At 42.8% G+C, this 11,801-nt stretch overlaps 1 protein-coding gene across 1 annotated transcript; it reads left to right on the top strand.

Moving 5' to 3' along the window:
* The first annotated feature begins 528 nt into the window (after positions 1 to 528).
* LOC147882278 (reticulon-like protein B5) lies at positions 529 to 2,611 on the top strand. Its single transcript, XM_087401063.1, has 6 exons — positions 529 to 774; positions 957 to 1,158; positions 1,392 to 1,572; positions 1,677 to 1,818; positions 1,914 to 1,983; positions 2,109 to 2,611. The coding sequence occupies exons 2-6, from the start codon at positions 981 to 983 to the stop codon at positions 2,276 to 2,278; spliced, it is 741 nt and encodes a 246-aa protein (XP_087257189.1). The 5' UTR covers positions 529 to 774; positions 957 to 980; the 3' UTR covers positions 2,279 to 2,611.
* Positions 2,612 to 11,801: the final 9,190 nt, after the last annotated feature.

Here is an 11,801-nt window from a genome sequence, read left to right as displayed (position 1 = left end):
TTGGATGTGCTTTGGCTGTCTCATTGCACCATCGCATGTAGATGTGGCATGGGTGTTGTTGTCTTCTAACATAGTGTCATGTGAATGTGTTGTGCCTTTGAGAGGTTGATGTTTTGCCTAAGATCAAGATCCCGTAGGTGTTGGCCATGTTAGCATTATCTTTAAGCTATGGGTGGTTGTGATGGATTAGTTAGTTGTGGATCCTAACATCGAGAGAGTGGAAGTTGCCACATTGTTGGAAATAATGTTATCTTAGGCTTGGAGTGGTAGTCTAGTTGTTGACAAAACAATTTTGGGGGATTGGATAGAAGGAAGAGGAAATCATGACTTAAAAAAATGTGATCTTAGGTAATCTAGTTTGTTCACAAAACAATTTTCGGGGATTGGATAGAAAGAAGAGGAAATCATGACTTAAATAAGCAATACAAAAAGCCGGAATAGCACGAGAACCTCAAAACCTCAAAAAGCGAAAGGAGGGAGGAGACAACTAACCTTTCTTGATCAAAACCCTTTGTTGGCACTCTTTTCACTGCTCTTTTGCAGGGATAGGATTCCATCCAATCCGCAAAACTAATGAAAGAATCTTTGATTTTTGGGGGGGGGGGCAAACGGACCTCACTTTTGTGAATGCCACTTAAACCACACGTAGTTCATCTGACCACACAAGAACACTTTACAAGGCTCTTCTGTTCTTCCTCCCAGGTCACTCATCTCTTTCCTTCCTTTTTTTGGCCTGCTCTTCAGATCTGCTTCTAGATCTCCTCGCTCTCTCAGGTTTGTTTCAGCTCCATGCCCGATCCGTTTTCCCATCTTTCTGTTTTCCTTCAGAATGTTTCTTTGGTTGTTTTGCCATTTATCCATTGTCTCCGTCCTAATTTGCCTTCCATCGCGCATCGCTAGTGCTTTTGTACCTTGTCTCTCAAGCTCCATCTAACTCGGAGCGCTGCGTCTTGTAGATAGCTTACTCCTTCCCTGCGACCATGTCATCTGAGGAGCCGTCCGTCGAAGAATCGGTCGTGGAAACTGTAGAGGAGAAGTTCCAGGACTTACCCGCATCGGACCACTCTGAAGGAGCCCCGGAGCCTCCTCACGCCCCCGTCTCTACCCGACTGTTCAACCGGAAGCGATCCCTTCATCAGCTTCTTGGCGGTGGAAAACGTGAGTGACGATCTATTTCTTTATTGTTGGTGCTCTGATGTGCGATTGTAATGTCAGCAAGAGGTTCTTGCACTTTTTGAGCGTTTTCTGTGAACTCGGCAAATGCTTGCATGTACCCTACCTGTGCGCCATACAGGCCGGGGTTCGAATTTCAAAGACTATTAGCTCGTGTGATCTGAGTCATAGGTTGGGGCTTTCATGATCTTGCAAACTGATAGCTCTTTTACTTTCAGCTGCTGACGCCTTTTTATGGAGAGACAAATTCCTATCAGCTGGAATACTGGCTGGGGCCACTGTCACTTACTTATTGTTTGAGCACTCTGGCTATACTTTGTTGACGATCCTTGCCAATTTGCTCCTTGTCTCCTTCGCTGTTCTTTTTGTATGGTCAAATGCTGCAGTATTCATGAACAGGTATTACAAAGGCATGGAGTCGTCATCAATGGCGGTTTTTTGACTAAATTCTGCAGAAGCATGGTGTTGTACTGTTTCGTGTAAACTTTTAAGACGTGTGGCAGGTCTCCACCCCCTCTTCCTAATCCGCAAGTTTCTGAGGAGACAGCAACCAGCCTTGCTTTAGCTTTACGCGAGGAAATCAATAAAGTTCTAGCAGCTGGGCATGATATAGCTCTTGGAAAGGATTTCAAAACGTTTCTCAAGGTGTTATATCCAAGGCTTCAGTCTTTTACTCCTATTTGTAGTGTCTGAATTCATGTCTTGTTGCGCGGAGCTAAATTTAATTTGTCGCATGGCAGGTGGCGGCTGTGTTGTGGGGTTTGTCTGTTGTTGGCGGGTGGTTCCATTTCCTTACACTGGTTTACCTTTGTAAGATCCTACCGCCTCTTTCTTCGAACCATGCTCATCTGCTGACGCGGAATTCAAAAGCGTTTGGCTTTATATTTTTCCTGAGGTTTGATGAAGCAGGTGCTCACGCCGCCGTTTTTGTGCAGGTGTTGTTTTTGCCCACACAGTTCCAGCCATATATGAAAGATATGAAGATCAGATTGAGGCATATGGAAAATGTGCCTTTGAGGAGGCACACAAGCAATATAGAAAATTTGATGCAACAGTTCTTAGTAAGCTTCCGAGGGCCATTCCTAAGATGAAAAAAACTCAATGAACAGCATCATCCGACTTTCCTCTGTTCTTCGGTGGTAGGGGTGTGTATATACATATGCAACATTCACATTTGTTAGGGGAGAATTGTGTATGTGCTAGCCTTCTTAGATATTTTTCAGAGGACCAATTGATTTCTGCAAAGCACTGAATGCACGGTTTGCAAACGCTTTTCAACTTTTTGTTTTCTTTGAGGGGGTTGGAGTGCTTAAAGTAAAAGGTGAGCTACTTAGGTTCAAACAGTGATTATTACTTTGGCCCTAGCTCTGTCTGTACGTCTTCATTTATTAAATGCAGGCGCATGAGACTTTAATATTATGTGAATTATTTGTATATAGACATCTTTTCCATGTAAGCGTAATATCCGTGAATTTCTTTTAATGAAAGTGCCCTTGGAAATGACTTGCTGCATGATGTTATCTACTTTGCTTGAACATTTTGCAAATTTGTTTAGTCCTGTTTGGTTGCGAGAGAATAGAAGAAAGTCTGCAGTATTTACAAGTAGATGTAATTTGGATGGAGTGCCAGACCTTCACTGCTGTACTTAGAACCTAGGTGTGGATGAAATGTGTGCAGACTAGTTTTTGCTTAGCCTTACGCTGTGTGAGCACATGATTAAGTGCTGTGAAGACTATCAGAGGATCAAATTGCTTATTCATTTTTCTCTAGGGTGATGAGTAATGGGAATGTCTCTTGTTCATCTAGATATGCAAAGTGTTGTTGCTTTTATAGTGGACTTAGACATGTTGGGTGAGTGTTCTATCCTGGGCTTGACACTTGCACAGGTTTAGCCCTGGTATGCACATGTTCCGCTCCGGAGCAGGAACAACTTGCATCCATCTGTAAATCAGCTCATTGGCAGTGGCCACGAATTTAGATTTCGTCCTTAATGGTACAATGCTTCTTGACACTTGTCTAAATTTCACATTTTACCATGTTGGCCATGATATGTTCTAGTATCTGTCAAGGGTCAGTACTCTATGTAAGGTGGTTTTAAATTCATTGTGGCCATTTGAATTAGTAGCTATCTCCATGTGGTGCTGTTGAACTGTAATTGTTCCTCAATGGATCTTAGGTGAGTTTTTTGCTTTAGAAAATGAAGTGTGATGCCTCAATGTATTGCCCCTTCCCTTGATCTGCCAAGAATTCCTGGGGTTTTGTACAAGGAGGTGCTAAATTTTGTTCCAAGGGCGCTATTCAGTCCAGCCCCAAGATTGAAGATGCTGCCTGAAGTCTTGCAGATCATCCAATATTTTTGTTAGCTAAGCTGCAGTGGTTGCCATGATCTGCGCAAGAAGAGTGCAGCTCTGTACCACAACCATTTTGCAACAGCCTTAAGTTCCCCTTTGTACTTTCTATTGCCATGCCATGCAGTATAGGAACATTTATGCCAATAGCTTACTGCTTCATAAGATATGTACTGCAGCGGTTGATTTGGATCCTTCTGATCATACTAGCCTGTAAGCCTCTTGCAGGTGCGTAGTCTACATGTGCAGTTTGCATCGCTTGAATTTTTGATGTGCAACTCTAGGCATTCAAGATTTCTCGTCTTACAACACAATACTTTGTTCATTTTGCACGATAGCCTGTGAAGTTGGTTGTGAGCTTCGCACTTTCAACAGTGTCTGAAATAGCGGAGGCTAGTGACCTCAAAACTCAGTGAGATGGAAATATGGAGATAGCTGAGTGATGGGAGGTGTGGGCATAGTGGTATGAGACTGAAGATGGTGAGGAGACCCTTGGAAAGTGGATGAGGCGTAGATGGAAAAGGTGGCTGGCCGAGGGCTAGAGGTGACATCAAGAAGGCATACTGTGAGGGAGTGTAGAGTGGTATGGGGTTGGTCAGGCTGGAAGGGCATGCCAAAGCTGTCCTTGTCCCCAACATCAATGATGGTCTGCTAGCACATACTGCTCCTTGTCTCCACCCTCCTGGGTCCTTTAGCTGGATTTGCTAGCTAAGATGTGGGTCATTTAGCTTGCTGTATGCTCTTTACTACGTTTTGTGACATACATGTTGTATGCTCTTTCCCATGTTTGTGCTCAATTACATCAGAGCATTCCCTCTCATTTGTTCTCAAGGACATGTATGCATGTTTTTGGGAGCCTTGGTGCTAGACTTCTATTCCTAGGTCATCAGGTTGGTGACTTTTCATCATTTTATAAACTTTCCAGACTTTAGAGGTTTTGTTTGGGTTCATTTAGGATTTGCCCACATGTGTGTGTGTCGACAAGGCAAAAAAGCATTTGGTGGGAGGGGGGGTATGGGGGGCACTAGTAGATCATGTTATCTTGGGCACTAGTAGATCATGTTATCTTTCAAACTCTTCCTCCCCCATTGTGCTCCTAGCTGCTTATCTCAATACCTACTTAGATTGTTAGTCTTAGTAGTTTTCTTGAGAATTGTTTGTCATAAAATATAAATATAAACATATACATATTTATACACTTTTTTTTTTTGGTGAAAGCAGTAACTATATTATTAACATGAGATCAATGTACATGACATTAGACTCCAAAAGAGAGCCTAGTGGAAGAACTCAAAAACAGTCGGAAAACACTTCAAGGCTAGTAGCATCCAAGTCCCTCGCAGCATAACTATCATATAAAGATTGCTTGAGGGACATTATGAAGAAAGCATATGCCTGAGGAAACTGTTGTCCCATCCTAGAATGCAATCTCTGTGTCCAAATAGTCCAGAGTAGGAATGGAGACATCTAGAAGAGTTTCCAAAATCTGATAGAGGGAAACCGAAGCCGCAGCAAGTGTGAAACATGAGTGATCAATAACCGAGAGTGCGGGCAAGACCATAACAAATGGGGAACTGTCTCACGGTGATGAGAGCAACGGGGGCAGGAAGGGGAAGCAATGCGACGTGCTGCCCATTTCACCCCAATGGAAAAAGCTCCCACTATACATCTCCAAAAGAAAAGCCTCTGTTTCAATGGCAATTTGGCTTTCCAAATTTTCTTGAGTCGTGATTGCCACCAAGATAAAGCCTAACCAAATTCCGAAGAGTGTTGGCATGCTTATCAATCCATGGCGGTGGAAGAAGGAGTTGAAAATGGGTGAGGTACATTTATAAAATGACGAAAACTGATATATATGTATAAATATATATGATAGTTACATATTTACACACACACACACACACACACACACACACACACTCACACATACATAAATATCAGTTTTTGTCATTTTATAAACGTACCTCACCCATTTTCGATTGCCATTGCCAATGGTTAACGTTTATACGATTATTGGTTGATAGGTCAAATAATTATGATAGTGGTAGATGTGATCAAGGGTGTATCCTTTGGATGTAGCTAGATGTTAAGTGTGAGGAGGTAGTGGTGGGTGCTTATATAGTCTAAGGTTAAGGGATTCCAAATTGAGAACCGTTGTCAATTAAATCTTGATTCATGGTATAGAAATGCACTAACCTTTGTGTAATTCTTAGGCCCCCAAAGTAATGTGCCTTGCTTTACCTAGAGGTGGGCTTACAGGTGGGGGACAAACAGCCTTGACATTCTTTGGTTTCCAAATGGTTTTCTTGAGGGAAATGCTTACCATTGCCTCTAAAATCTTTGGCTGTATGGGAGGGTGATGTGTGTGTCTTATGGGGTGGAGATTGAGGTGACCTTGAGCACGTTGTGGCTAGAGGTTGCTCTTGGTGGAAGTAAAATAGCTTGAAGAACCTCATGCTATAGTTATATAAGAAGGGTGCATCCTTTGGCATAAGAGGTGGTGGGTGCTTACATATGTACTATGGAGATCTTTGCTAAAATTTCTTCATGTACACATGCATAACCTTTGTCCACATCTTGAGCCTAGAGGTTCAATTAGCTTCAACATAACGTTTGCCCTTGGCTTGCATATGGTTTTAGGTTGATGTGCGAGAGAATTATGGAGTGGATAATCTTATTATTTTATGCGGCATGTAACACCTCTAGACATGGCTAGAGATTGATGTGTTATAAAAGTATGGCTTCGAGGTTGATGTCACCAAGAGTGCATACTTTGGTGATAGCTAGCTATAACTTTGAGGCGACTCGTCTACTGTAGCGTTGAAGGCCTTATTTGAGAGGGCTCTCTAAGAATCGTGAGGCCTATTGCATGGATCCTGATAGACGACGCCCTGCGTCTTCCACTGAAGATACCTCACTCTAAACTATTGAGGCATGAACCCCCCAAGCTAGAGCACTATAACACCTACGCGGATATCGCTAACATGGAGCGCAAGGTGACATGGTTGATGAAGCTTCCATGCTTTGCCTCTCTCGGGATCTTCAAGACATTTACCTACGCTACGCTTCAGTGGATGAAGGTGCTCAAAAGGCAAAGTCGCTCAAAGCTCGAGATGCTATTGATATGAGCAAACTCTACCACGAGTACAACATGCTTCACAGTTGCGGTTTATTCCTTCTTTTCATGGGTAGGGTACTTACGGAAGATGAATTCCCATGGTTTCACGGAGCATTCCTCCAGGGCCGGTGCACATTGCGTGACTTCAGATTCATTGGAAAAGGCTTTTTGTAGGCCTCTATGGCAACACCGGTGGAGCGAAACTGGTTACTCACGTGCAATGTTGGATATCGCGGCAATTTCGTCTACAACATTCCTTGGAGTGCGACGTTCAAGGTGGACGATATTCTGCTGTACGATTGTCCTGTTTGGGTCCACTTCCCCAATCCCAATGAGCTCTTTGCACAAGAGGTGGCTACCATTGCGGCTACACTTGGTCAAGTCTTGTATGTCCCACCGAGGGCTTGTGTGTTGTGGGCTAGAAGACAAGACGTTTCGTCTCGATTGGAGCTTACGTTATCCAATGGGTGGGAAATTGTTGTTCTTGTTGCCTTTGGCTCTTTTCTTGACGCGTGTTACTCTTGTCACCAATCAGGTCACTTTGCTCATGATTGTCCACTACGTAACGTCCCCAAAGTTCCCTCAGATGAACCATCTGAACCAGACTCGACGACAGAAAGACTTGTAGACTCGGGGTTTTGATGTCATCGAGGTACGCTCGACAGATTCAACTCCCATGAGACAGAGCTTAGAGATCATGATACTGCTAAGACCACCAAGAAAGGTCCAGCTACTGCTAAGGAGCCCCCTAAAATCTTCAATCAGAGCAATCACCGGAGTATGACGGGAAGCAGCAACGTATGACAGAAAACATACGTCAACGACATGCCAAGGATTCGGAACATTCCTGCGGCCCAAGATTTAATAATATTAGAGCTGTCAAAGGTGCAGCGTGCCGCTCTGTTCAAGAATATCTACGCACCCTTGGAAGATCTTATGGAGGATGAGGGAGATAATGACACGAATGAGTGCCTCGAATAATCTTTCATTACTAAGCTGAACATACGAGGCATGTGCGCCAGCTGGAAAAAGCAGGATGTTGTTAGGATTATTAGAAGGTTAATCCTTCCATATGCGCTCTCCCAGAAGTTTAAATAGGATCTAACGACTATCTCTACTCTCGGATATTTTCTTTTCGCCAACTGCCCTGTACGAGGACAAGGGGGAACTGCAGTCCTAGTTAGCACTAACTTAACCGCTTCATTGGTGGAAGCGGATCCTCAAGGTTGTTATGTGGAATAAGAGGTGTGTATGCGCCCAACGATTCTAGTAAGCGAGCCCAGTTGTTGAAAAACATGCAAGCGCATTGCGCCGATCAGCAGGTAGTGTTGGCGGGTGATTGGAATATGACCACTTAGTCAAAAGACCGGTCGCATAATATTGTCACTCAGTCGCGTGAGGAGCTTCAAGCTTTGGAGAGCTTCCAAAGGACATCTGATTTAATTGATTGGTGTGCCCTTCAAGCGACGCACAGATTGAATTGGTATACATGGCATAAATGGCATGGTGACTCAACATGGCGAGCAACAAGACTCGACTGGATCTATATATCATGAGGAGCTTGGTGGATTGGCCTGAGAGTGGAGGGTCGAGTACTGTAGGAGGAGACTGCCTCAGATCATCTCCCAATTCTCTTTCAATTTTCTCCAGTTGCGTTGGCTCGTGAGGCTAAAGGCCCAATACCGTTCAAGGCAAACGTCTCTCTTTGGGAGACCGGATTTTGGTCAGCTTATTCGTGATGCTTGGCATAGAGCACAATCGACTTCTTTGCACCCTGCCAAGAGGTGGGAGTCATGTTTACGGTAGTCTGCAAAATGTATGGTATGGCCGCATCTTAGAAAAAACGCTTTCAGGAAGCCAAATTACAATATGCCCGCTCTTGCATACTGTTGATGCTTTAGAAGGATCGTAATGATCCCTATATGCCTTCTCTCCTCAAGACAATTGAACTGTATAACCGAGATTACTACCACACAAAATTGAAGGCAGCTAAAGTTCAAGCCGGCCTAACATGGACAGAGTTGGGGGATAGGCCATTTGACTTCTTCTATAAACCCATAAGAGATAAACGTCTCAGAGAGCAGATTCAAAAGTTGTATGATGATCAAGGCAAATTAGTGGAAGGGGAACGGGCAGTGGCGGATGTGATGTTGAAGCACCTTTCACAGATTGTCGGAACAAGGCTACCTCGGCATGCTGATTATGTGTAATAATACCGTAAGAACAAATGATGTTGTAGAGGCCTTTCTTTGAACCTGAATTGCAATATGTGGTATCTCAAATGGCATTGGAGAAGGCCTAACATCTTCTACATATCCCATCACTCACCTATCCTTTCTCCTATAGTGTTACGCCACATTGCTTTGTGGTTGATTACACATAATGTAATTCAATTTGGCATTTTCTCAAGGGTGTCCTTATGTCAAATCCTAGAGAATCTAACTTTCCAACATGTAGGGCTATCTGCCCTTCTCCACCTTTGGGTTAGAACTCTAGTGTTACACAACAATGCTTTGTGGATGATTAGCCATAACACCCTAGAGAATCTAACTTTCTAGGACGTAGAAGGTTGATTGGTCGCCAAACTTGATAATGTATAGATATGTACCTAAGCATGTGAGGGGCTAAAAGTTGCTTGTGTAGGATAGATACGTAGTTCTCAATCCAACCACTAATTTGTATCAAGTATGGATTAGATATTGTAGCCATTAGTGCGTGATGGAATACTATGGTCTACACCCATTGTTGGGCGTTGATGATGTCAGTGGGGATGTCATAGTAGCTAGTCCTTGCTATGCGTGATGGAGTTTATGGTTTTCAATCTTATGAGTGACTCTCGTGAGATTGAAATTGCACTATGTTGTGTTTTTAAAGGATGAGTTTGGGAATGATCCTGGATTCATCTAGGTATAAGTGCATGATGGAACATTGAGGTTGCCTAGGTTGCTTGGTCGACGAACTTGATAATGTTGACTCACTAATGCGCGGATGTCTTGATGGTGAGGAATGATCTTCCGATTCGACGTGTTGATAAATGAATCCAAATTGTGGCATAATTATGGGGTAATTGCACCGATGTTGGAACATAATCCAAATTGTGGCATAATTGGGCTGATGTTGAAATGCCCTAATCATTGATCACAATTTGTGGAAGGAACTGCGTCCAATGACATGATATGATCCGTGCCAGAGGTGAAAGCATCGATGATGGATCTTGGAATGAAATCACTTCAGGAGATGGGTGCTTTAAGGCATATATCTTTGCATGATGAGGGACATGTAAGTCTCATATTGAGGACTCAATATGCAAATATGGAGGTTTCTTATTGAGCTCTTGCTGGGTATCTACATCATTTGCTATGGTAGTCTAGAGTCAGATTCATGTATACTTGTGATGTTTGTACCAGAAGAGATCTACAATGTGAGTCAAATAGAGATGAAGATGCAGAAGCAAGGGTGTGTCTTGAGAAGAGCAAGGTCTTGCATTCTCTCACAAAGGATAGGACACAAGTGGCTCTGAAAACATGTTGGAGGATGTGGGGGAGAGAGTGGAGTGCACAAAATAGCTATTATACACTATGTTGTATTGTACATGATGATGAGTGGAATCATGAATCCCTTGGGGTTAGGGTTAGTGTTTGACCTATGGTGCAATTTACACCATTCTTATAACTCATATTGTTTCAATCATCACAAAGAGGGCTTTTTTGCAAGTTTTTCCACCTAGCCAACAGACTCCCAAGAGCTTGTACTTGGTGGGCTTTTCTGCCTTCTAGTTCCTTGGTAGCTCTCTCTCTCTCTCTCTGGAGTCTTCCCCCATGACTAGTGCTTGCCATTTGGAACCCATTTGGGTGTCACTTGTCCATAATGGACCTTAGTACCTCTTTTCCCCTTTAGGCCTTAACATTGCACTCCCTTTTGTTGCCTAGGCCTAAGATGGTACCTCTTTTCTCCTTTAGGCATTGACATTGCACTCCCTTTTGTTGCGTAAGCCTAGGTAAGTCCGTAGACCCTGACCCTCTAAGCTCCCATTGATTGCAAGCACTGTGGGTTTCTTGCCTAAGCCCTATTTTTATTGGTTCAGGTGATAAAGTAGCAAGTTCAATGAGTTCAACTAGGACTTCATTTCTAGTGAGATTATCATCATCTCTTAACTTCCTTTTTAGCCTACTTACTTGGAAAAATGGATGCAGTCTACATCCCTCTGGTAACGTTAATTTGTAACCAAGTGCTCCAATTCTCTTAAGTATTGTGAATGGTTCACAATACCTAGGAGACAACTTTGGACATTTACCTGTCTTTAGGGATTCTGAAAGTTCAAGTACCCTAATGTAGACTTTCTCGTTCTCTTCAAACTCCAACCTTCTACGGTGGGGGTTGCATAACTTCTTGCTCTATCTTGAGCGCTTGTAATGATATCTTTAGCTAATATAAGCATTTGATTCATATCTTTAAGAAAGTCTTTGGTCGTTTAAACCTTCTCTTTTTGGAGTCCCACTGCCATTGGGGCTTTAGGTTAAAATCCATACATCATCATGGATGGACTGAAACTTGTAGCTGAATGTTTGGCACTATTATATGCAAATTCTAATATGAGCAAATACTGTTCCTAATTAGTTTGCCATTTACGTACATATTCTCGAAGCATATCCTTAATGACCTGATTGACCCTTTCAGTTTGACCATCACTTTGTGCATGATCCGCAATGCTCATATTCAAAGAGGTTTCCAACCTCATAAACATAGCCCTTCGAAAATGGATGTGAAAATTTCTATCTTAGTCACTAGCAATATTGACTGCTAGCCCATAGAATTTATAAATATGCTCCACAATAGCCTATTTGATTCTCGAGTTTTAACCTCTTTATTCCTTGGAAAAACATATTGGTCAATTTATCCACAATTACCCACACAGAGTTGTGCCCCCTGTGTGTCCTACGTAATTCAATAATAAAATCCATAGAGATACTTTCTCATTTTCAAATGGAATCTCCAATGGGTGCAGGAGAACTCCTACCTTAAGGCGTTCAACCTTTTGGACCTGGCATTTTTGGCACTTCAATACGTAATCTTGGATGTCTTGAGAAGCGCATATATCTTCTGAATTCTCAGGTGTCCAGCACTTAGACTATCATGACACTCCAAAAGCATTTGGTGCCTAA

Source organism: Dipteris shenzhenensis, chromosome 29, assembly GCF_047967505.1.
Source record: "Dipteris shenzhenensis isolate YYH24624 ecotype China chromosome 29, Dip_SZ_1.0, whole genome shotgun sequence".
Lineage (NCBI taxonomy): Eukaryota > Viridiplantae > Streptophyta > Polypodiopsida > Gleicheniales > Dipteridaceae > Dipteris > Dipteris shenzhenensis.
Note: the sequence above shows the minus strand (reverse complement) of the source record. Positions and strands in the feature narration are given on the sequence as shown.

Bases quoted from the DNA above. Each gene is read 5' to 3' on its own strand.
- LOC147882278 (XM_087401063.1), top strand. From the start codon at position 981: ATGTCATCTGAGGAGCCGTCCGTCGAAGAATCGGTCGTGGAAACTGTA. The intron at 1,159-1,391 runs GTGAGTGACGAT...TTTTACTTTCAG, and splicing joins GCTTCTTGGCGGTGGAAAAC to CTGCTGACGCCTTTTTATGG. The intron at 1,573-1,676 runs GTATTACAAAGG...GACGTGTGGCAG, and splicing joins GCTGCAGTATTCATGAACAG to GTCTCCACCCCCTCTTCCTA.